Raw genomic sequence first — 25,774 nt, forward strand, 5'->3', positions numbered from 1 at the left:
TCTTTAACCAGCGAAACTTTAACCAAGCATCAATGATTTTCACGTCAATTGTTTTAAAAATATTTAACGCCCCGCTGCTAGCCATTTGGCCTGCCACTACAGTCATTTTACATAGCCGATGTTGCCATTAACGTAACCGTTAGCAATTAAGAATAGCGTTTACTCTATATTGGCTTATTTACCATTCCAGGGCAGGTTTCCATTCCTGAGTGGTTAACATTACAAGCTAACATTTCGTATACATAAGACGCCGGTTGGAAATTGAACAGCCTGCATTGACAAATAGCGCAACTGCTAGCCAGTCAGCTAACGTTAGCTAGAGTGGCCTTGCCGATGGCCTAAAAAGTCAGACGCACCTCTTGGCTGCCCCCATTCAATTTCATGTTAGCATATGAAGCTACAAACGCTAACGCTTCGTTTGTTGTCATTAGACTACGCACTTTAAAATGATACTCTCCCTGACTGGGTCATTGTAACTATTCGTAGAAGAGGAGCACACCATATGTATATCACGTTAAATTAGTTTTAAATACATAGTGCTATATGCTGTTCGTTGGGGGTCTGGCTTTGCTAACAGTTAGCATTGGCCCTTAACGATACAGCTAACAGAGCGGTGCCGGGTGGCAGACAGCGACCTACCTCAATATCGTATCGACAACACAACTGACGGTCATCGGCGTTGAAATGGTCTTCACAGCGTTAATCCGTCTTTGTATATGTACAGGAGCATACAAGTCAAATTTCCTTAAGTGTCAGGTAGATAAATTACCCAGTTAGTGAATATCAAAGTTACGATTTGTGAGGCTCTCTTACATACAAGCGGCGCAGTTGCTACATATTGAGAAGAAACGGGTTTTTCCGAAAGCGCCTGCGCCAGTGGAGAATGACCTCATAACCATAACATACATGCAGAAATCCCTCTGAAGCACCTTCATCCTTCATGATATACATTTTGTATCCGAATACCTTATGATTATGTATTACAGTCAAATGCAATGAAGGTTAAAACCAATAAGTAATATCTGCTATCCTTTATTCTAAATGCTATGAAAATCATATACAGAAATAACAAGTAGCCTATGTTTTTAATATTTAGGGAATAAAATGTGTATTTTATAATAGAATACTGTATTTAGTATACCCCCCCCCCCCCCAAAAAAAACGTAGTCAGTTTGCAGGTGACATTTACACAACATTATTTACCGAAGTAAGAGCTGTCACGTATGTGTCACAATTTCACAATGGATTGAATGTAAATACGCTTACTTATTTTTTTGTTCTTGTTTTTTCTAACCCTGACCCTTTTTGAAGACAAAATACCCTTGTGAACTTCATCTAATACACAGAACACATGTAATTAAATGCTATGTGATAATACATAAATAAAAACAATTAATCTATTTGTCTTAGTCCAATCTGCCTTTATGTTTTGATTCATATTGTGTATTTTCATTAATGTATTTTATGTAGTGAAGATTTTTACATTTGTAGCACCCATTTCGAAAATAAAATGTTCTTACAAGTGAACATTGCCCCCTGCCGGTGTTTGTTGACTATACATGTCATGTCTATTTTATATTTCTTCACAGAAAATGCAAAACTAACTGCTGTACCTCTCTATTTATTATTTAATTGTTAATATGACATATTCTAAATTGTGCTTAACAGCATTCCAATCGTTGCCTAAATAATAAACGATTGTTTAAAGCACTCCAGATTTGACCAATAGATGTTTCGATGACCACATCTTTACTTTTTTTTCAGTTGAATGTAAAGCAAAGCATTTATTTGTCAAAATGTTGGTACGTCTGCGTTCTGTTGCAGATATTCATCCACCATAAACCTCGTGACCGCGCGTTTAAAATCTAAGCGTGGCGAGAAAGTCTGTCGTGAACGCGCACAGGAGTCTTGACGTCACTGAGGCGCCCTGGCTCTCCTGAGCCGCTAGTACTGCTGGCAAAACGATGTAAAAATCAGATAGACATCTATCGAATAATTAACATATAATGACGGGGCTTGCAACCGATTTCCGATTGTCAGAGGATTCACTATTGGCGCTGGTTTGAGCCCCACCACACCGGACAACGAGAAAGGTAGTTTGTTTGTAGAGGTTTTCACCGCTGGCTATTGTGTTAGCGAGAAAAAAACAGAGGTTCTGGTTGACCATATAGATTAGATGGACTAGCCTTCATATGTCATGACGAGCTAGTGTCAAACGTATATTCATTTGATATGTTTCCTAGCTGATTAAATATCAAGGAGAGAGATAAGTTATTCGCAGTTCTGAATGGAGAAACACGAAGCTGCTGAGTAGATGTGGAGCAAAATGGATATGGTTTGATGTGGGTGTCTCCAAAGCAGACCCTGTACCGTGTCGTTAGGATTGTGCAACATTTCCATAATTCACGATTAATGTTCACAATTTGACACCGTATATAATGAACTTATCACGTCAGGTTTCTAGCTTTCTATTTGGCAGACCTTTTTTTTTTTGCATTTAGTTTTATGAGCAGGAAGATTTTTCCCTTACTATGTCCACCATGGACAATCCCCTTTTCCCTCCCTAGCTTGTTTTAATCCACAGCGTCAGCACATTGGAAACATGATTCGTAGCTTCAAGATGTACTCTTCCGACAACATATACGCACCTATTTGCTCTTACTAAACAAAGGAACACAATTAAAGGGATACATAGGAGTTAACGGTACCGATGTCAGCCTCTCCTGTTAGCCGGTATGTTAACGTTTCGCTAGCTGCTAGCAAGGCCACGCAGACTACCCAGTTAAATGTCTGTAGCAATTCACTTTAAAATATGAAACCGAGCAAATGGCAGAGTAGTCAGAGACATTTCCTGCTTTATGTGTTGTTGTGGTATCTTCTAGCATTCGATTGATTGAATAGTCCAACAAGGCTGACACAAGGGTTATGGTTATGACTTACCAATAGCTATAACGTCATTAAACGTACACTTTGTTAAGGATACACCTAAAATCAGAGGCTCCCAAACCGTCCCACATCATGCCATGTAATGTATAGAATAGGTCGATTAGCAAAGACACCTGAAATAACTTGTTCTTAGACATGACTGTAAACAGTTACATAACTGTCTGTACTCCAGGAGGGGATCTAGTAAAACCTAAGCACACAGTGGCCATCTGTACTTACTCTCAATTTGCTGAATTTGTTCTATTCCACATTTTGCTGGAGATTGTAGAGACCCCTTTAATAATACCTGCTAATCAAACCCAGGCTTGTTTGATTAAGGGGCCAATCATTTGACGCTGGCTGGTTTTGTTGGGACTTTGATAACTTTGTCAATTTAACAGAGATTTTTGTCTTATTAATTGAAAACAAATGCTTGTATGCTATTGCCATATAATTCATAGGAAACAACTGTGTTTTCTTCACAGATTGGTGTCAGAATCTGAAACACTGGACAGCTCCTGGTGGATGAGGAAAGAGTAAAGAGCTTCAGACCTCTATTTTAGGATAAATATTGTGCCCACCGCCTCCAGCTGAAGCAGAATCACCACTTCGATTCAGACAACTGGTTAAAGCCCCCAATCACACAATTGGCAAGAATAAGTACAGTCACTGGAGGTCAAATTTCCATTTCTCTGTGAGCTCCATTCTTTTATTTAGCAGAAGATGTACGGTAGTGCCCGCTCTGTTGGCAGAGGGGACGCCAACCATAGTGGAGGAAGAGATGGAGGTGGTACTGGTAATCAGGGATCTGGCCGTTCCCCTCGCCTTCCCCGTTCCCCTCGGATGGGACACCGTCGCACCAACAGCACCGGGGGCAGTGGAGGGGGTCCTGGAGGGGCAGGAGGGAAGACGCTTTCCATGGAGAACATCCAGTCCCTCAACGCTGCGTATGCAACCTCAGGACCAATGTACCTGAGTGACAATGAGGTTGCCTTGGCAAGTGATCACATTCCAAAAAGTGGTGGGACAATGACGACCATGGGGAGACAGAGGGTGACATATGGGTCAAGGAGCAGCAACATTGGAGTTGTGGCCGCTAGCACCCCCAACATCTCCACCTCAGTGCCTGGCGGTGTTCTGCTGCCATCAGGCATGATGGCAGGGGATGCTCTAGCTTTTGGGGACCACCACATGGCCTCTACCGTGCCCCACTCTCTAAGGCAGGCTAGAGATAACACCATACTGGACCTGCAGGCCCAACTGAAAGAAGTGTGTTTGCAGATTTTTTTAATCAATGATTTGTACATTTAATAAGATTGATTTGCTCTGTTTGACAGACCACATTTACAATTTGTATCTGCTTTTCCTTTATCCTGCTTTTTCAGATTCTGCGTGAGAATGAGATGCTGCGGCGAGAAGTGGAAGTTAAGGAGAGCAAGCTTAGCTCTTCCATGAATTCTATAAAGACCTTCTGGAGCCCAGAATTAAAAAAGGAGCGAGCTCTCCGGAAAGATGAGGTTTCTAAAATCACTGTGTGGAAGGAACAGTACCGTGTGATTCAAGATGAAGCACAGGTCAGTGTTACCTTGCATTTATTTGAATATATATAGATAGATACTGATATGTTTGTCTCAAAACTCTTGTTGCTCTTTTCATCAAGTCATTTTCTATCAATCTTAATAGTATCATTACTTTGTCTGGGTGAAACATGTTTGACTGGAAGAATGCTATTCATTCAGACTGTCATCTTTAGTGAAAGTGTGTTTTTCTCTCTACATGAGCTAGAGGCAGGATTCTTACATCTAGTTAATCCTCTTATATGCAGCTATATGCTCATGCTTAATAGATGAAAGTGGCCGTAGGTCTAATGGCGGCATTAGCATTTCTGTATGTTTTTAGAAATGGCTGGATCTAGTGAACAGGATGAAAATGTGGTGAAAGTGCAAATATAAAGCCACGCATATGTATAGTAGTAACCATTGTATAGTTTAACCACTGCAGCAAATAAGAAACAAAGCAGTTAAAAGAACCTTTTGTTGTCAGCTCCTTTGTACTGCTTTGTTGTTTGATATTCAATAACTATCATAATCAATTATTTTATTGTTGTCTTTTGGTTCACTATATGTGTTGTGCATAGGTTATGTGGTACATTGAGTTGAAGTGATCAAAAAAAGATTAATATCCTGTGGAAATGTAGCATTCTTAAATACCCTATAGATATATATTTATTTATAGGGTATATAAGAATATATATATTAAATATATATATAAATATATATTTTCATTAAAAAAAGGAATCTTCATCATATGGTTTCAGTTGTTGTGTGCAGCAGCCTGTACACACATATTTTTACTGTATTCACACATGTAATTTAATTTTTTTAAATAACATTAAGTGATATAGGCAGAGGCTTTATTTTTGAAGCCCTACAGTTTGTTTTGGGAACTGTGCAAATTAAGTGTCATTAATGAAGAGAAATAGCCTTTGTTTCATTGTGATTCCTAATGGTTGGGCAGATCTGTATAATTTGCTGTTTTCACTCCTGCTGAGTCACAGAATCACAGTGTGGACTAATTCCCAGTAATGCCCGACTAGCGCAGAGCTAATTAATGGGTGCTGTAATTTTAAAGATGTTTGCTTTCATATGTCGGCCTCCACCTCCCACACTGGCACACATGCAGCAGAAAGCACAGACTCAAACGCATTTGGCTAATTACAGCTTCAGTTAAACTGCATGCCCTCATTTAATCCAGGTCCAACTGACCTTGCATACATCTGCAACGGTAGGCTCAAGTGTGTCATTTTGGGTTCTGATTGCTATGTTTATGTGTGTGCATTTCAAATCTATCCCCAAATCCCTGCTAAATAACATTTATGCCCATTATCTAGTATATAGTAGTGTTTTCAACTTTTTTTATAAGAAAGTCAGGTATTCACAAAAAAAATCACTTGTCACATGGGTGAAGAAAATTATATGTATTGTAGGAGGTTGATGGTGATGTTTCATCAGTGGTAAATAGGGATGGGTATCATTTGAAATATTCAGGTTCTGCTTATCGATTCTGGTTCTTATCGATTCCCCGTTTCGATTCCAAAATTGTAAAAGAAAGAGGTCAAAAGTTTAGATAACAAAAATATCTTTATTTTTTTAAGCTTTAACTGACATTTTTACAAATAAAAAATATACATGCAATACAAATGTATTGCACAATAGCTGTGCTTTATTTTAACTGAGCTATGCCTGTGGCAAGCTATTAACAGGCTGTGCCTTGTCTTTTTCTTTTTTAGTGTAGTGGAGCCTCACTTCAGAGCGTTTACCGCGATCCATCTTTGGTGTTATGAAGTGGCTGAGCTCGTGAACTGTCTACGGGAGGGCGGGGGTAGCCTCGCTGCGGGGCAACTGTGGGCCTCTGTCGCCTGTCAGCGCAACTTACATGATGCTGTTTAAAAAAAAAAATAAGGGCGGTGCCGGCCGTCAGCATACCGAGCCGGCCGTTCTGTGATTCTCCAGGTCCGCCCTGTATTCCACTGGGTCACCGCCGCGCAGACGGACCCGCTGGAATACAGGGTCTACCGCGTTTAGGAACCGTTAAGCAGAACCGAAATTGTGTATTTTATATGGGTACCCGGCATTTTCTTATCGGTTTTCATCTAGAACCGAGTTTCGGTTCCCAACCCTAGTGGTAAAACAGTAAGACACATGTTATTGGAACAGATAAGAAAGGGATGATGAGCATCTTAAACAATCTGCCTTGTAAACAGTTTCCCAGTGCTGTGCCTGTGTGCACTCTGCCCTTACGAGTGGTGACTTAGTGTTTGGATCAGTTTAGTTGGTGCATCACTTCTCCCATTGTTTGTGCTCCCTCAAACGCCTGACAGTTATATCTGCTCAGGCAGAGGGAGTGAGAATATGGGAGCTGAGAAAGAGAGAAGGCTTGTGTGTGTGTGAGATTCCGTGTGTGATTCTGTGTGTTGGTGCATGTGTCTGCCGGTGTGTATGTGGGGGGTGGATCGGTGCAGTCACAGCAGTGAGTCAGCCTTAGTCACGGGGTGGAGAAGGTGATGGAAAGGGAGGGTTGGTGAGAGGAGAGGTGAGAGTATTTGAGGGAAGAGATAGGGCGAGGTAAGATAGATGAAAAGTGTGTGAGGAGGAGAATGACAAAGAAAGGAAAGGGAGGGGGCTGGTGGAGGAGGACTGAGAGAAACGAAGGCAGACACTGACTTCTCTCTTTGTTCTGTCGCCTGAAAACGCTCGCAGCTGGTTCAGACCAGAGTGTAACACAGCTTTGTGTCCCTGTCTCACAGCAGCTCTGCCAAGTCTCTGTGGCGTCAGATGCCACAAACAATGCAACACTATACTGGGATGATTGTGTTTCACCACTTGTATTTCTCCGGGCATGAAACATAACACTGTCCAGACAACCCGCTGCTGCAGATACACGCTTTTCAACATCAGGAAGATACGCCCACAGCTGACCCAGAAATCGACGCAGGTTCTGGTCCGGGCTCTCGTCACCTCACGCCTAGACTACTGCAACTCCCTCCTGGCTGGTCTACCGGCATGTGCCATCCGACCTCTGCAGCTCATCCAGAATGCAGCGGCTCGTCTGGTCTTCAACCTTCCAAAATGTTCCCACACCACGCCGCTCCTCCGCTCCCTCCACTGGCTTCCGGTAACTGCTAGAATCCACTTCAAGACACTGGTACTTGCGTACCATGCTGCGAATGGATCTGGCCCTTCCTACATCCAGGACATGGTTAAACCGTACACCCCAGCACGTGCACTACGCTCTGCATCAGCCAAACGGCTCGCTGCACCCTCGCTGCAAAGGGGACCCAAGTTCCCATCAGCAAAAACACGTGGGTTTGCTGTCCTGGCTCCAAAATGGTGGAATGAGCTCCCCATTGAAATCAGGACCGCAGATAGCTTACACACCTTCCGGTGCAGACTGAAAACTCATCTCTTTCGACTCCACTTCGAGCGATAGAATGACTAACAAATAACTGCTAACAGAGCACTTATATACTAATAAAGGACTGGCTTAGCCAGTTGAGCAGCACTTGAAACGATTGGCTCTTTGAAACCTGATGTTCTTATATGATTCTGTTTTCCTCAAGGTTGTGTCTTCCTGGTCGAATGTACTTATTGTAAGTCGCTTTGGATAAAAGCGTCAGCTAAATGCAATGTAATGTCCACAATGCCTGGCTGTTGGGGGTGCACCGGTCAGGCCACTGCAGAATTTGCAGTCATCATTAGAGGCTGATTTTTAAAATGCTGTAACACAATATTCTGCCAGGATCCATTTCCATACGCTGGGACGAGAGCAGCCACTGTGTTGTTCAAATAATTAATAGATATACCTTATACACCCATGTGATAATACTTCTGTAATAAAGTCCTGCAAACAGACAGAAGATAAGAGAAAAGTAAACAAATAAATATGTGTCTCTTGTTTGTTTCCCAGCACCTCCAGATGACTGTTCAGGCCCTTCAGGACGAGATGAGGATCCAGAGGGACCTGAACCAGCTGCTCCAGCAGGACCCCTCCATCCAAGGCCGGGACCTGGCTCTGTCATCCGAACCCACGGAGGAGAACTACCGGCGGCTACAGGCTGAATACGAGAGGCAGGCCAAAGAGCTCTTCCTCCTTAGAAAGACCCTGGAGGAGATGGAGCTGAGGATTGACACACAGAAGCAAACCCTGGGGGCCAGAGATGAGTCCATCAAGAAACTTCTGGAGATGCTGCAGAGCAAAGGTCAGTTTGAGTTGGCTCAGTTCGTTTTAAACTTTTCAAAGTATGAATACTTTGGCTTGATTTTGAAGCCAGTTCAGAGTCCATTTTCAGTATTTGATTTAAGTCAACAGGAATACTAGCAACATTTAAAACTACTAAGTCAATGGGATTTTCCAAGAGCCTTTTGGGTCTCATAAGGTTTTGGTCTGAGGCTATCACTTAAAGCCACGATGGTTGGTACTTGTTTCTCCTCAGCTCCAGCCAAGCGCTCTCGCCTGCTGGCCAAGTATGGGTTTCTGCTCCATAACTAACCACAGTGCATGGTTTCAACTCGAGCATGCTTCTGAGGCTAGAGATATCTGAGGGCTGAATGCAAAGATCTGTGCATGGATGAATCCCCAAATATTTAAATGTGGTTGTTCTTGGTCGCACAAAGTATCAAGAGATATCACATTTGAAAAGATAGGTGCGAAACCAAGAGGACATCCAAAGAAAGCCCCAGAGAATTTCCTATTTATTGTAAATGTTTTGTTTTATTTTATTTTAATGTTGGCTGTGGAGTTGTGAATGCTACAACGATGAGGTACAGTTTGAAAAGTAAAAGGAAACTTCAGCTCCTGTGTAAGCCTCTGAAGGTTTACCACGTGGCCTATGATGTTCATTCTTGCTGTTATAAAATGTTTGTCATGTACTTCATCATTGTAACCAAGGTGTTATGTAATTGGTCACAGGGCCCTCTGCAAAGGCATCCGAGGAGGACCAGGAGCGGACCAGGAGACTGGCGGATGCAGAGATGCACAGGCATCACCTTGAGAGTTTACTGGACCAGAGAGACAGAGAGATTAATGCACTAAGAGAGGTAATGCCCATCCAACCATGGCAGATAAAACACTACATCTAATGATAAAAACATCATATGTAGACTAATATGTTATACTCTGAAATAAAACTGCACATAGATGTAAACATGTAACACATGTAACAACATGTAACATGTAACAACTTCCTCTTTTTCTGACCAAAAGGAGCTGCACCGTCGATACGAGGGAACCCCCGAGTCCACCAAAACAAAGGCTCTACAGACTGTCATCGACATGAAGGTGAGGGATTAAATGATTAACTGTGTATGAGTATTTCTTTGTTAGATTTGGCTAAAAAATATTCATTCTATGCTTGTGAACCTCTCCTCATCAACCCCAGGATGCAAAAATTAATTCAATGGAGCGGGGCCTCAGGGACATGGAGGAGGAGTTGCTGATGCTAAAATCCAATGGACTTCTGAGCTGTGAGGAGCGCCAGGAGGAGATGAAGCAGATGGAGGTCTACCGTAGCCACACGAAATTCATGAAGAACAAGGTATGACCCAACACGAGCTGGAGTTTAATTTGACTGTTGTAATAAGCCTTTCATTTAGATGGAGACCTTTTCTTTGCATTTTTCCAGCCTTGAATTGACCCAAAACTGCTTTGCCATTGCTCATTTATTTCCCTCCCTTTTTCTTTTTCCCATGGCTTCATCTTTTTTAGATGGAGCAGGTGAAACAGGACCTCTCAAGGAAGGACACAGAGATGCTTGGTTTGCAGACCAAGCTGGAGACCCTCGCCAACCAGTTCTCAGACAGCAAGCAGCACATTGAAGTCCTCAAGGAGTCCCTCACTGCCAAAGAGCAGCGGGCTGCCATCCTACAGACTGAGGTACACCAGATCCTTACCAGTACACTCTTGCCAAGCGGAATAGTTGTAAAGCAAGACCACTTTAAGAGTGCATATGTTGTCCGGGGAGAAAAAAATACATGTTCCTTTTACTTATGACTGATAAAATCATAAACAAAAGCTCAGAAGATTCAATGTGTTTTTTAGCTTCTTGACTATTTGTCCCGATTATGGTCAGTGTTTGTAAGCTGTCTGCCTCTGCTTGACTAGGTGGATGCCTTGCGCCTGCGCTTGGAAGAGAAAGAGGCAACTCTTAATAAGAAGAGCAAGCAGATACAAGAAATGTCAGAAGAGAAGGGCACTCTCAACGGGGAGATCCACGACCTGAAGGACATGCTGGAGGTTAAAGAGCGCAAAGTGAATGTGCTTCAGAAGAAGGTGAGGCCTTGTGTTGTCTGAAACCACCACATGCAGTTATCGTGCTTCAATGTATGTCCTGTGGCTAATGTTTAATGCGATGGTTGCTTGTGTTTGCTCTGCAGATTGAAAACCTGCAGGAGCAGCTGAGGGACAAGGAGAAGCAGATGAGCAGTCTGAGGGAGAGAGTCAAGTCTTTGCAGGCAGACACCTCCAACACTGACACCGCTCTCACCACTCTGGAGGAGTCTCTTGCAGAAAAGGTGACTTTTGAAATTGTAGAAATGCTAATTATTTCATGGCATGTCAAGTTGTACTGTAGCAATGTGTGTGTTGATTATATTCGCAAATGTAGAATGAGCTTTTTTTCTTCCTCTACCTCCTCATAGGAGCGCATCATTGAGCGCCTAAAAGAGCAGCGAGACAGAGACGACCGGGAAAAGACGGAGGAGATCGACTCTAACAAGAAGGAGCTGAAAGAGTTGAGGGAGAAGCTGAGCTTACTGCAGGGAGACCTGTCAGACAGAGAGGTGAGGAAAACATCCAGATAAGCTCACACACACAGGCAAACTCTTGTTTACTGTGATTCTATAAATACACTGAAACATAACAACGTTCTTTTCCATTAGTCTTACTTGCGATGAGTCAGGGATGCCTGTATTATATCTATAACTATCTAATGTATTCGCAATCTCCTGTGCGTTCAATAAGCTGGAACAGGCTCATTTATACTTCTGTGTACGTGCAGACGTCTCTGTTGGACCTGAAGGAGCATGCATCCTCTCTGGCCTCCTCTGGGCTAAAGAAAGACTCCAAACTCAAGAGTATGGAAATTGCCTTTGAGCATAAGAGGGAGGAGTTGCTCAAAGTGGAGAATCATCTCAAGAGAGTGAGTTTCTCAGCTCGACACGATGCTACTAAATGTTTACCTACTGTGATAAATACATGGTCTGTTATCTAACGTTTACCTGTGGTCGCTGTAGTGAATACAACTGCTTTCTAACCGGCTTCCCGTCTTTTGTCAGGCTCAAAACGCAACGCTGGAGGCTAAGGCCAACACTGAGCTGGCCGAGCGCATTAAGAACCTCGAACAGGAAGTGGCTCGCCACAAAGAGGATTCTGGGAAGGCCCAAGCTGAGGTGGACCGCCTGCTGGACATCCTTCGGGAAATGGAGAATGAGAAGAACGACAAGGACAAAAAGATAAATGAGCTGGAGGGGTAGGTGGAAACCTGCATCCTTAAAAATAGGGCGACTGGAAATCCTTAGCTGCTGCACAGTTTTTAATAAATGTGTGTGTTTAATGTGCACACGGTTTTTGATTGTTTGCCCTGGAGTCACTACTTTTCTCTTTTAAGTGCTAATTTTTAATTTTTGTTAGGCATTTATGCGGTGCTTTTTGCTGTGGGCTTTCATCCCTGATTGGACTTGTGCCCACTGTTCCTTATGACTGATGCAAACAGTTTGTCAATGACTTTATGTCACTCTTGAGATTATTACCCCCAGCACATCAAACCAAAATCATTGGCCATGTTCCATTTTTGCATCTTGCTGTTGTGATGAATGTTATTAACAGACCTGATCTAAAGCTAGTAGGTACAGCTATAGTGGTTGGCATACAAAAGTCCTCCTTCTGCAATTGTTATCTTGTTCTCGTGACACTGGACCCCTCACAGAATGCTAGAGCTGATGTGTAGTAGGGTCCCCGTCCTTCTTTCTCTTTTCCTTATTGACTCCTCTTCCTGGTCTGATTTTCTCTTTTAATGCTTTCTTGTCTTTAAACCGGAAATCTCTCACTCCCCCAGTGTCGCCTCCAGGTTAGTATTTGCTCTTTTCTCTCTTCCCTGACCCTGGCATCCTTTTTTATTTTGGTTTCTTTCCACGTTTTCCTCCCCCATTTCTCTCCACCTCATGTGATGCTTCAAGCAACAGCCTTGTCTTGAGATATCAAACTTTAGTTTTTTCCTTCTTTCTGTTCAGGCTCTCATCCACCATTTTATTGTTCTGTCTTTCACCCTTTTTGACTTTTTGCAAGGCGGTCTCAAATCTAGCCACAACAAGTCTGTAAAAGCTATACACGTGACCATGCACATGATTTTAGTGCGTTTTTAAAAAGGGTAGCTTTTCATTGCATCACATGCCTTCACATATGATTTATAAATGCCTTTTTATATGCATCCTGAAATTGCGTTAACTAACAATCATTACTGATTTATAAAGGCTACATGGATGATCATTAATGTGGCAATGTACAGTATAAGAGTCAGCAAAATATCAATTAAGCTGTCTTTACTTAGTTTGGAAATTGTTATAAGTAAAAAAAGTAATTCACATAATTAAAAAGAGTTAAATAGATTGGCCCCTCTGTCCCCAGATATATGTACTAAGTATAACAAATTTGCACTTAAATTCACCATCTTTATTCAGTTAGAATCATACATTACATGTATTCCATTTACTTGTACATAACATGTAACCTCTCGCATGTATCCCGTGGTGTCCCTGTAGGCAGATGAAGGACCAGACGAAGAAGGTGGCGTCTCTGAAGCACAAGGAGCAGGTGGAGAAGAGCAGGAACGCTCGGCTGGTGGATGAGGCCAGGAAGAGGGAGGACAACATGTCCGAGAGCTCCCAGCAGGTGAAGGTGAGGCGTCTGTGCGGTGCGCTTGTATGAACTTTGCATTAGAACAATCAGGGTCCTTTGCCGGTCCTGAACGTTTTTAAATTCAAGCTTGAAATTAGCTTAAATAGGATTTCTATTTTGATCCGCAATGGGAAAGTGCAAATATAGCCAGATGTGGTTTGAGAATACTGTGTTAAATATGTGGTTGAAGCCTAAGGGAAGTCCTTGAGAAGCCCAATGCTTTGTTTTGAAGACATTACAATTGAGATGGAATAAAAGCTTTAAAATGGTACAAGAAATGTCAAAAGAATTGAGCTGCAATGAAATGACACTTTGGTTTAACACAGATTACTATTGTAGTGTTCAAACATGTCAAAATGCTTGTACTTAAAGTAATTTGAAGACTTGTTTTCATTCACACACATTTTCTTTCATACATCTGCCAGTATATGGGTTATACATTTTGATATAAGTTGGTGAGAGTTGAGCTGTTGTTAGGCTTGCACTGAGTTCAGAGACCAACTAACCGTAATCTGATTTCTCCCTACTCGTGTTGTGTAGGACACTCTGCGTCAGAAGTCGGATCGCATCGAGGAGCTGGAGGAGGCGCTGAGAGAGAGCGTTCAGATCACCGCAGAGCGAGAGATGGTACTGGCTCAGGAGGAGTCTGCCAGGTCGCTCCAGGAGAGACAGGTACACAACTCGCCCTGAACACACACAACACAAAGCAATTTTAATCAACCCAAAGAAACACACATTCATAAAGCATAAACAAATGTATATTCAGATAAAAGAATCACCTTCATATACTGAGGTTCTTTCTCCTCATCCTTTTTGCTGCCATTGTGGTGTTTCTGATCCTCTCTCCACCTCCTTCCTCTCCTCTGGCCTCCGTCTCTTTCTCAGTTCTTTTATCTTTGCTTGTGGTTTTCTCGTTTTCTCTCTGCTACACACCGCCTCTCAGAAGCACTTACTCAATCCAATGCATGAGTCCAACCTCGCCCACATTAAGTTGTCTAAGGTATGAGCCCAGTATGTGTGACCTCCCATCAGTGAGCAACAACACTTCCAGGGGTGGACACAATAACAGCAACACCTCTACAATTCTCTGACCCTGCAATACATGTCTGTGGAGTTTGACCATATTTGAAGGAATTTGACTTTTTGTCGTTGGATTGGTGTTGCTGTTTCCAGCCCATGTAATTTAAATGTTATTTTGTTTACCTGCTGTTGCTTATTGAACCTAGCAATGCTGAATAATTAATTGGCATTGGCAATAAAATCAGGAAGCTAATAGACTTGATCATTTGGGGGATACACCTTTTCAATCAGTCAATTGTAATTTAAAATATTACTGATATGAAACGAGGGTGCTTTTGGGCCCTTTTTTAAATGAACAACAGGTAAATGAAATGTCATGCTGTAGTTTAATGATATAAGTGTTAAAGTTGTAAGTCCCTTCCCTGAAGCCCACATGAATTCTGCTGCCTCTTATTAAAGCACTTCATACTGGAAAGTCACCCAAAGAGCATTGTTTTTTTAAATAAAGAACCCTGTGCTTTCAGGGATTTATGTTGGGAATCTGATTAAATCTATTCATGATTTAATTGTTGTTGTTTGTGTTTCCAGATGGAAGAGCTGCTGGGGGCCATGGAGAAAGTGAAGCAGGAGCTGGAGTCCATGAGGGCCAAGCTGTCCTCCACGCAGCAGTCTCTGTGTGAGAAAGAGACCCACCTCTCAACCCTGCGTGCTGAACGCAGGAAACACCTGGAGGAGGTGCTGGAGATGAAGTAAGACACACACACACACACACACACACACACACACACACGCACACACACGTATATATCAGGGTTTCCGTTAGCTGGTAATTACCAGTTTTTAGCTGGTAACATTTATTAAAAACCAGTAAAGTCAAAATGTCTGGTAATAATTAGGGATGCTTCGATCGATCGGCCGCTGGTCATTATCGGCCGATATTCACTCTTAATACTTTGATCGGTGCTCTCTATAAAGGCCAATCAGGAGAGCTGGATCTGATATCTGATATGGACATAAACGCGAGTGAAGTGTAACCAGACGCGAGAGAGATCAGATCAGCTGCTCAGTCTGATGGAGACACGCAGCTCTGCATGATCACCTGAAGCCCCGCCCACTGTTTAGCGAGCTGCATGAGAAACTGACAGGCTGTCAGGAGAGGGAGAGAGGAAAAGAGAGGATCCGTTTCTCCCGTGTTATTATTCAAAGTTAATGTAAACTTTTGAATAATGTACTTCATCTACTACAAGTAGTTTGTTTGAATGTAATAATTATGTTGTTTGAAAATGAATCTGAATTTTTCGATCTGTTATGATTATAAACTGAAGCAATATAAAATTACTCCCATTAACTGAGTTTTAAACATCAGCATATCCGGTCATAGTCCGGTAATTACCTGCTAACGGAAACTCTACTACACAATTCTTATTATTATTATTGAAACATGACCGGTAAGTTTCAAATATTGGACAGGCAAGAAATTTTTTTGAAGGGATATATACACACACACACACACACACACACACACACACACACACACACACACACACACACACACACACACACACACACACACACACACACACAGTAGGGTGGAGAAGACTCTGGAGTATCGATTGTTGCCTTCATCTTGTAAAATGCCATCTTATTCTGGCCTTCCCCAGCTGGCAGCATGATTTTCTGCATTGAATGATAATTGAGCTATTTACTCTTGTGGTTAAAGGCCATCATGTTGTTTGGTTCCCTCCTCGCAGGCAGGAGGCTCTGCTGGCTGCCATCAGCGAGAAGGACGCTAACATCGCCCTGCTGGAGCTGTCCTCCTCTAAGAAGAAGAAGACTCAGGATGAGGTGGCTCTGCTGAAGAGAGAGAAGGACAGACTGGTGCAACAGCTCAAACAGCAGGTACACACATGAATGTTATCTCCAGTTCTCATTCATAACACACCGTTCGATGTCTCACTATGGGATGCGCATCCTTTTTCCATTTTCTCTCTGCACGCCTACAAGCGCGTCTAAAAGCGCGAGTACAATCATTGAGCCACGGCTCTGAGAGAACTTTGTTGCGTAAAAGGAGCAACGGAATCCAGTATTAGTGTGCATGTCGAATCAAACAAAGAGATAAGCTCATCCGCACTAAAAGCACAGTTCACCTCTAATTTACAAATCGGATAAGTATTAAAAGCATCTGAAAACTGTGAGGCAGTCAAGGGGTTAATTGAACGCAGACAACGCGCAGGAGCACGTGATTCGACTCCTACAGAAGGGATCGAGGTTGTAAACAGAACCGGTAAATGGTCTGAGATACGCGTTCCTGCACAGATTTCATCCACAGAGATAGGCAATCCAAACGATAATACTAAGTCTAAGGTGTGTCCTTTATCATGTGTTGGGCCAGCCACAGACTGAATGAGACCGAAAGAGTCGAGGACGTTTAAAAAATCCCTAACCAGAGGTTTAGACTCGCAGCACACATGGACATTAAAGTCTCTGCAGATCAAAACACGATCATATTTCACCATGATCCCGGACAGAAAGTCAGAAAAAGGAGGAGCTGCCAGCGGGCCAAGCAGAGGCCGCAGCTCCGGAAAGACAGGGCGAATCCACCAAACCCTTGGATGGCGTGCAGTGGGAGGCCCATGACATCTGATGCGTGGATAAGTCACGGAAGAAGCCGTCGGGTGTGCTTTTTGATGGACAAGCGCGCCATCACGCTTTCCCCGTCGCCTAAAGAGCTTTCGGTGAGGCACGATGCAGGGCAACCGGCGCAGGTAGGTGGGAATATCTGACAGTAGAGGGGGGGGGGGGGACATTCTGACAAACATAAAACAAAAATCGGATAGCTAAAGGCAGAGAGCTGAGGGAGCGGCATGCCGACACAGGCGCCATCTTGAAATCCTTCTTCAATGGTTCTGAAAGATGGAGCTCAGATATAGAAGATATTATTGGAGAGGAGACGCACATTTGTAACGCTGTGCCAACTTGAGCGAGCCCGCAGGCAAACCTGAGTGCGCACAGGGTGGAGAGGTTGAGCGAGGGAGAGGGAGAGAGAGCGTGTGCAGGAGTTTGTGAGAGGGCTTGAGAGTCAATATCTCTTCAAAATATAATTGATATATCAATTGCGCGCTCAATAACATAACGATAACATTTTCTATGCTCAACATGTTTCATTGCGTGCTCAGGATAGAGGCACACAATAACGCCATATTTTTCACCTCCCAAGACTTTACCCATGTCCTCTTTCCTTTTCGTTCGGGTTCACCTTGCGCTTTATCAGTTGAATCACTTTGAACATTCGTTTGAGATGTTGACGGGTTGGCCAAACTTTTTACCCCACAGTCAAACAACGCTTTTTACCAACAGTATTTAAAGTCCCTTGATGTAGACCAACACACAGTCTCTTTCTCTAACTCTTAACAGCAGGCCAATGGAAAAGTAAACTAAAACAGTGGCTCAGCATCAAACTCGTCCTTTTTGGTTCTTTGTAGCTTGCGCATCACAAATCAGAATGTCAACATTTGTCTTCTAAATCTTCGTTTAAAGTCATCATTATTTGCATGTGCCCACGATTGTGGGTATCGCTGGACTCGATTCCAGTATGTAGCCATGCCCACAGACCTTTTGTAATAATGTTTTTGAATTAAAATATGAATATAGGTTAATGCCAGGACTGCTTATACAAGTACATGTTCCATTCCGGCTTTTCCTTATATGTCATGGTTTTTCTGCTCTTCGTCATATCACTCAATTTTCTTTCTATTTAATCTACAGACTCAGAACAGAATGAAACTGATGGCAGATAACTACGAGGATGACCATCTGAAGACTGCTCCTGACCAGACGAATCACAAACCCTCTCCAGATCAGGTAACCTTAACCACCGTCTGTATCCTGAACAGCTTTCCCCAAGTTTCTCTGAATCATTTGTTGAAAATGTGTTGTCTCTTGTTAAGAAGGTTGAAGTGATGCCTTCTATCTGAACGGAACTATGAACTTAAAATGTATGTTTTCTTCTGTCTTAACTACTCTGTCGATATACGCACTAACCAAATGTTCCTTTGTAATGCTGCGATTGGCCTACCTTGTGGCTAACAGGATGATGAGGAGGGTATTTGGGCATAGCCAACCTTTTACCCTCCCCCTCTCTCTCTCTCTCTCAGGCATTTTATTCAGAAGGGTGAGCTTGTACGTAAAGCCAGACGTGTCACACCTCTCTTCATCGTTGATCCGTGGCATGTTCACTTCATCACTTGTCTTGTACTCCATTATTTTTCTTTTGCCGTTTGCCATTCCTCTCATAATGATTTTTTTTTTGTATCATTGCTTTGTCTTTCTGTGAGAGCACATTTTACCTCGCATCCCGTGCCTTTAACCCTGGTGAATCATTGTTTTTGTGTGGCTTATGGGGTTGTGATCAGTGGTTTGTGTTTGTGTGTGTTTACATGCAAAAGCTAAGAGGATGAGATGATTTTGATCCTGGCTCAGTCTCAAACTAAAGCATCTTAGCTTTGCATGCCATTGCTCTTCACATTTTGACCCACACAAACAGGTGTTGCATTGGAAAACGTTTTTAACCCTTCATGTAATCAATGATTTGTGCTAAACCTACACATATAATGATCCAGAATACTTTTATGATGCACCCAATAATGTTGGCTCTAATGTGAAATAGTTTTTGGTTCATAAGCATGCATGCAATGATTATTTATTTGTTTACTCATTTGTTTTGTGGTCTTGTGCCTTGGTCTTTCATCCTGTTCAATCATAAAAATCAAAGCATAACTCCTTAGTAAATGTGTAGCCTAAATGTATTTATCTTTTACTCTTTTTATTTCCACACTGCCTCACACTCTTCCCTTTGGTCCCTCCCTGCAGATGATACCCCCTCTCCTAGCCCTGTCCCAGAACCGCAGTAAGCTGAAGCTCTACATCGCCCACCTAACGGACCTGTGCCATGACCGGGACCCCAGCATCCTCAGCCAGCTCACGCCGCCCTCTCACTATCACCATTGCGACCCCGAAGATTGGGAGGAGGAGCTCCAGAAGATGAGTGTGGAACAGGTAGTCGAGGAACTATTTTGCTCTCCTCTGTTCATGTACACAATTGTCATTTTCTTAAATATACATATATCAAGATTTTAATTCAGTGAAAAACATCAGCATTTGTTTAACTTCTGAATTGATCATGATTGAAATGTATAGGCCAACAAACACATTTAGAGTGAACAAATAAACAAAATATACAACTCTAGTGCTGTAATCAAAATCAAGGAAATGAAATGACCGTAGGGATAATGTATCTTTTTAAAGGCACAGAATAACTGATGTGTTTTGTAAGCTTGATTTGAAAAGGGGCATATTTAGGACACATTTAAAACGGATTGATTTGAATTTGTTTCACTCGTATTACTTATTCCCAGAGGTGTGGACTCGAGTCACATGACTTGGACTCGAGTCACCAATTTGATGACTTAGGACTCGACTTGACAAAATCACAAAACACTTGCGACTCGACTTGGACTTGAACACCAATGACTCGGGACTTGAGCCTTCTGACTTGAGATGACTTTAATTCAGAGGTCTCAACATGTCGATCGTGAGATGCCGCTAGAAGAGCAGACTCCCGTCGGGGAGAGCAGAATCTTCAGCCGCTTCAACTCTTGCTGTGAAATGAATCCATGCAGGCAGGGGCAGGACTTTATTTTGCTGAACCACCATGCGGCCAATCATATGCGGGGACACACTAGGATCATACCATTATGTGAAAGAAGGGTGGGGGGCAGACACTCCAAAGACAGCAGGTGTAGTGGTACAGGCCAGCTACAGAGCGACAGGGAGCCGGATTTAAATGCAAGCGTGTTGGAAAAAGTCAAGACATTTGCGAAAACCGAAAAAAGAAGCAGCATATGGCTGCATTTCAATGATATTGGAGAAAGCAAAGCTGAGTGCAGGATTTGTAAAATGAAAATAACCTTCAGAGCAGGGTTTTTTTTTTTGGTAACCACTCAGGATTTATTGTCAGAGGTGGGAGAAGTTCAGATCTTGGACTTGAGTAAAAGTACCAGAGTGTAGGAATACTCGGTTACAATCAAAAGTCCTGTATTAAAAATGTTACAAGTAAAAGTAGAAAAGTATTATCATCAAAATATAGTTAAAGTACCACCTGCAGAGGGATCTAGTTCTCTTCCCCATAGAGCCCGCCTCGCTGCACATTATCCCTTGCATAAAGATAGATTGTGGGTCCCTTATAACATGTTGTACACAGTGGAAATAAACATTCTGGTCACCTCAACATCAGGGATCTTATACATTAAACTCCTTCTGAATCAAACCGTCACGGTAGCCTTACCTTACTGATCCCTCTTAAATTAGAAAAACACGTTACTTTACCAGCAGAGAGAAAATGGATTATTAAATTATTAATGTGACTAATAAAGAGCAATTTGATTATTAAGTATTATTCTGTTGATCGATGTCATTACATTTGATGAAAAGCACATAATGACTTTAGACTCGTTTTGTCAAAGTTTAGGACTTGGACTTGACTTGAACTTGCCCAACCTGACTTGAGACTTGACTTGGACTTGAGCGCAAAGACTTGAGACTTGACTCGGACTTGCAAAACAATGACTTGGTCCCACCTCTGCTTATTCCTGGCGTTATAACTTGGTTACAGTGTGCGAAAAAGTACACGTCCCACCGTCCGGGACGTGTTATTTACAATATCGGACAAGTAGATCTTTCAATTGACTTGTCCGGTGGACAAGTGACGTTTTTCGCCCTGATTTATTGACAAATTATTGATACATTCAGTTTACAAAAGGCAGAACTCATTTGCAAATTGTACGTGTCCTCCATTGTTCGTTTAGAAATGTTAGTTTCGGTTCTGCTTGTCGATTCCTAAGGAAATGCATCTCGCCGCTTTCTGTACAGTTAGACGGGGCGGGGCGGGGCGGGAAGTGTAGCACAGTGGCCGGGTTGGGAAGCAAAACTCGGTTCCGAGTAAGAACAAATAACAATTGTCCGGTACCGGGATTAATAAGAGTTGTGAGGACAGGAGGCGAGGCCGAGCCCCGCGGACCGCAGCTCTCTCTCTCTATGCTCCGTGATCGCTGCACGGTGCAGCTCAGCGTCTCTCTCTCTTTCTTTCTACACACAGCAGATCCGCTGCCCGTTTAACAGCCTCATCTTTGTCAAACTTTCTTTCTCTAACACGTAATGAAGGTTATTAAGCGTTTTAGCTCCTGTGTTGTTAATATTGATGCCATTTCCTTTATGAAGTGAAGCAGCCTCCCTGTCTGTGTCCTCGCATCCCCGGACCCCCAGACTCGGAGGAGCAGGGATGTCAGTATTGTTTATGAAGCAGGGTATAGAAAGTACATTATTGAAATGAAAATACTATTTATTTACTTTTACAAACAGTGAGCAGCTGGGCAGCTGCAGCATGTGTAAATAAATGCGTGCAAGCATCTTTGAGTTGTAGAAAAGCACTAGGCCTATAGGCTATAAATATAATGCATTATTATTATATGTCCTATGAGTTGGACATGTGTGGTTGGACTGTGTCTCACAGGCAGGTTGCAGTGTAGCATCAGAGGAGACTGGGCCAATCGTACATTCTCAAACTGCACCACTTAGAACTAACTAAACAATGCAGAGATTATTTTTATATAATTGTGTTCAATAACCGTAAGAAATTCAACAGTATGAAGTGATTTGTAAATAGGAATACAGATTTGACTTAATGTTTCATAAATATATTTTTCTCCCAGTTTGTCACGGGACTTATTTTGACCCTCTCAAAGAACCAGAACCGAAAATAACCGGAATCGAAAAGTAGAACCGGAATCGTTAAAATCCAAACGATACCCAACCCTTTGTGTGATGCAGTAAAATCTTACTGCTCACTTACGTTAGCGGTGTCATAAAAACCGTGGGAAAATGTAAAATACGATGGCGAAGAAGAAGATTCCAGTGGCCCAGATTTTTGTCCATTCTGGACAAGTGAAAAATGTATTCGGACAAGTACATTGCCAAACTCACTTGTCCATGGACAAGTACTCTCTAAAAACTTTTTCTCACACTGGGTTATAGTTATATCTACATATGTGGGAGTCTTAGTAGGCTCCATTACTGTTTTTATTTGCATGATGATGCAGTTATTTTTGTAAATAATTGTATTCGAGATAAAGCCTTTATTAGATTGAAAAAAGGATTTCCTCCCTATCGCTAGATTCATTACATGTCATGTTCATTAAGCTCTTTTTTTTTGTTTCATCTGTTTGTTGAGTGAAAGCCAGGTTTCAAGAAACTAACCCATGCTTTTTCCCTCTAGTTGGAGCGTGAGCTGGAGGTGTGTGAGAAGGAGAGCGGAGATCTTCAGGAGTACGCCAACTCTGTCCTGCAACAGATCGCAGACTACTGCCCCGACATCCTGGAGCAGGTGGTCAATGCCCTGGAGGAGTCATGCTGACCACTCTGACCTCAGGCACCAGCCGGCTGACCCCTGCTCTCCACGTAATCTATAGCTGAGCCCAGGTGCCCCTACCTCCCCTCAACCAGGCTCCTGGAAGGATGAGAAAAAAGCTGGGGCATTATCTGAGCTTTCCTTCCTCGCTCCCCTCGTCCACCCTGGAACAAACTTTCACAACTACAAAGTGCTTTCCGGTCTCATGTGTCTCTCTAATGTCAGGTCTGTACAATCAAATGAGTGATGTTCACAAAATGTTGTCAAATATGGCACTTTGAGCAAATATCAGATTACACACTGCAAACGGAGGGCTTTTTGATGACTGCTGTGTCAGGAGGTGGGAAAGACACTACAGACCTAATTCTATATCAGGCATCACAGCATATTCTAGGTTTGTAAAAAAAAAGGTTAAAAGCTCACTGTATGCATTTGTGAACTCACCAAATTTGATTTTCACTTGTAGTATAATAAGAAAAGTATTGCACACCTGTTAGTCTGGGACAGGTGCGTTGGGAGAGAAGGATATGAACGATGAAAGAAGCAAACCTCCGCACAAAGTCTCGGAGCATACTGCCAACCTTCCTCTCCCTAGACGTCGTCATTCACAGCAGGAACTGCTAGATAAAGCACAGTTACCTCACCCACTGCTATCTCTGTCTTTCACCCTTTAAATTCCTCTTGCATATTTCTAGGTAAGAGTATTCCTTACATGGGACAGGAAAGCACTTTTTGTCTCAGAAACAGGGAGCTGCTACATCGAGAGGGGAGCAGCGAGGAGCTCAGTTCAGGGGGTGGATCATGGAGCCATGTAGATGCTTAGTTTGTATTGCAGTCAGTGTTCCCTAACTAGTAGGTTGGAGCCACTAGTTAAAGATACAGCTACTGGTGGCTGAACATCTCAACACTTAGGAAACGCCACTTTTTAACCAAATATAAATGCAGCATGTTCTCCAAATGTTTCCTCTCCCAGCTTGGAGCTGCGGGGGAGTTCTTGTAGCCGGGATTAAGAGGTAGGTACGTTTTACTGTGTAGGCAGTGGCTGGGTCACTGGCATGAGAGGGGGATTAAGCCGGACCTTTGACACAGATCGGAGGACAGCTTTTAGTTACACTATGTTCTCAAATACTAATGAGAGAGAGGGAAAGAGAAGGGGGAAACAAAAAAAAGCTTTTACTCTGAGACTTATTAATTTTTAGATGGTTTTGCACACAACGTCCACTTGTTTATGAGGTATGCAATGTTTCTTTTGAGAACGTTCTAGTGGCCTTGGAGCATGCACAGAGATCATTACTGGACCTAATGCAGGGATAATAGTCCTCTGTAATATTGGTGCTAAGGCATGATGTAAGAACTTGTGATCTGATCCACTGATCATTCAGTCTCATCCAAAGGTTCTATAGATGTTACTTAAAGCCCACCTGTTCTTTAGTTTGTAGACTGAACACTGAAGAATACAAGCAATGCCCTTTTTACTTGTATTTTTCAGATCACTTTCAAATGCAAGTGATGCCTCCTTTTTATTGTATTTTTTGAAATCTTCAGGGTCGGAGTTTTTAAGTACTAAGTGCATCTACATTTACAGGAAATAAAAGTCACTTTTCAGCATATTTTGACTTTTTAGATCGGTTTGTAAATAACGTGATATTTAACACGTACAGTGACTGAATAAAGGTAATTAAGGTGTTGTGCATTCTTAAAAAAAAAAAGTTAAAAGCAGTGCAGTTGTCTTTTTGTGTCTAATTTTGTCTTCAGGACAAAATGTGTGCGTGTGTGACAGTACTGACATAACTTGCGGAAAGTCATGTTCTATAGAGATATATATATATATATATAAATATAATACATCTATATAAAAATATTTACTGTATGGATATGCATTGAATGTTTGCACAGAATCTTTAGAGCGAGCTGCTCTGAACAAAATGACATTGAGTTGGTGTCCTCAGCAGAGACTGAGGAATGAAGTGTCAAAAAATCTTGTGTCAAATGTGTGAACTAAAAATGTTTTCAAACCGTGACTGTGTGATGGGGTACTTTTCTTGCATTTATTTCTAACTGTCATTTTTATATATTTTCACCATACGGTGATGTAAATGTACTACCCTGAGATTCCAGTGTTGTCTTTTCTTCTTACCTGTTATGTCAGCAGTTGTTGTTGGTTGATGTCATAGGCAGACTGCGCCTGATGGTCACCAACCATCATGGCCCTCCTGCTGTTTTAGCATAAACATAATATTGCAAAACAGAACCGCATCTGGAAGCTTACTACCAAACTTCCTGTGTATGTTGGATTTAAAGATGCATTTGGTTGGACTAACTGGGTTTTTACTTAAAAACAGCTGTTGCTTTTGGAGGATGTTAGTTGGATCCTTGTTTTTGTACTTTGCGTCCGTTAAACCTCCCTTATTTTGGCCTGTGTGTCCCTGCCCTTGCCTTAATGTCTTGTCATCTCTTTTTCTCGACTCTTTATTGAGGAACAGAGCTGATTAAGGGGCTTCTGTCAACTTCATGGTATTTGTTTCTTTTGCATTTGTATAAGAAATGTACTGCCTTCTGTCTGTTTGTGTTAAGAAAGCAAAACAGACACGTTTGTGAGTTATTTGGATTTTGTATGTATGTAAATAAATAAATTATAAGCCTTGGTTTCTTGCAAACGTGTTTTTCAATGATGGGCACCACTGATTATATATATATATATATTTACATATATATATATATATATATATACATATATATATATATATATATGTATATATATGTATATATATATATATATTACATGTACTTTGTTATCCCAATCTGGTGTGAATATTATAAACCCTTAAAAAAAAAACAAGCTCTTATAAATGTAGATGTACAGCTCTGTGAAATCATCTTTATCACATTTTACTGTAGATTTTGTCTACTGGTAGCCCT

At 42.1% G+C, this 25,774-nt stretch overlaps 2 protein-coding genes across 7 annotated transcripts in view; one reads left to right on the forward strand and one right to left on the reverse strand.

The window, feature by feature from the left end:
- The window catches only part of LOC117448333 (serine/threonine-protein kinase WNK1-like), a 28,610-nt gene extending 27,753 nt beyond the window's left edge, over window positions 1–857 (reverse strand). The window contains exon 1 of the mRNA XM_034085588.2: window positions 640–857. The gene's annotated coding sequence lies outside the window, so the exon portion shown is untranslated. The remainder of the gene's footprint in view (window positions 1–639) is intronic.
- A 1,059-nt stretch (window positions 858–1,916) lies between these two features.
- On the forward strand, window positions 1,917–25,500 carry LOC117447914 (ELKS/Rab6-interacting/CAST family member 1-like). Of its 6 annotated transcripts, none has more exons than XR_004552297.1 (20): window positions 1,917–2,093; window positions 3,411–4,194; window positions 4,311–4,499; window positions 8,392–8,683; window positions 9,394–9,521; window positions 9,688–9,762; window positions 9,863–10,018; window positions 10,189–10,356; window positions 10,585–10,752; window positions 10,857–10,994; window positions 11,121–11,261; window positions 11,480–11,620; window positions 11,757–11,950; window positions 13,239–13,374; window positions 13,915–14,046; window positions 14,983–15,143; window positions 16,146–16,293; window positions 18,160–18,255; window positions 18,484–18,565; window positions 19,264–19,342. XR_004552297.1 is itself a non-coding variant. In XM_034084916.1 (20 exons), the coding sequence occupies exons 2-20, from the start codon at window positions 3,649–3,651 to the stop codon at window positions 22,859–22,861; spliced, it is 3,333 nt and encodes a 1,110-aa protein (XP_033940807.1). In that variant the 5' UTR covers window positions 1,917–2,093; window positions 3,411–3,648; the 3' UTR covers window positions 22,862–25,500. The 6 variants fall into 6 exon arrangements, 4 of the variants coding, with proteins under 4 accessions (XP_033940807.1, XP_071059589.1, XP_071059590.1 ...); XR_011643455.1 differs by having other exon boundaries at window positions 18,484–18,573; window positions 19,264–19,324; XM_034084916.1 differs by lacking the exon at window positions 18,484–18,565 and adding an exon at window positions 22,724–25,500 and having other exon boundaries at window positions 19,264–19,449.
- The last annotated feature ends 274 nt before the right edge of the window (window positions 25,501–25,774 follow it).

This window comes from Pseudochaenichthys georgianus, chromosome 6, assembly GCF_902827115.2.
Source record: "Pseudochaenichthys georgianus chromosome 6, fPseGeo1.2, whole genome shotgun sequence".
In the NCBI taxonomy this organism is placed as follows: Eukaryota; Metazoa; Chordata; class Actinopteri; order Perciformes; family Channichthyidae; genus Pseudochaenichthys; species Pseudochaenichthys georgianus.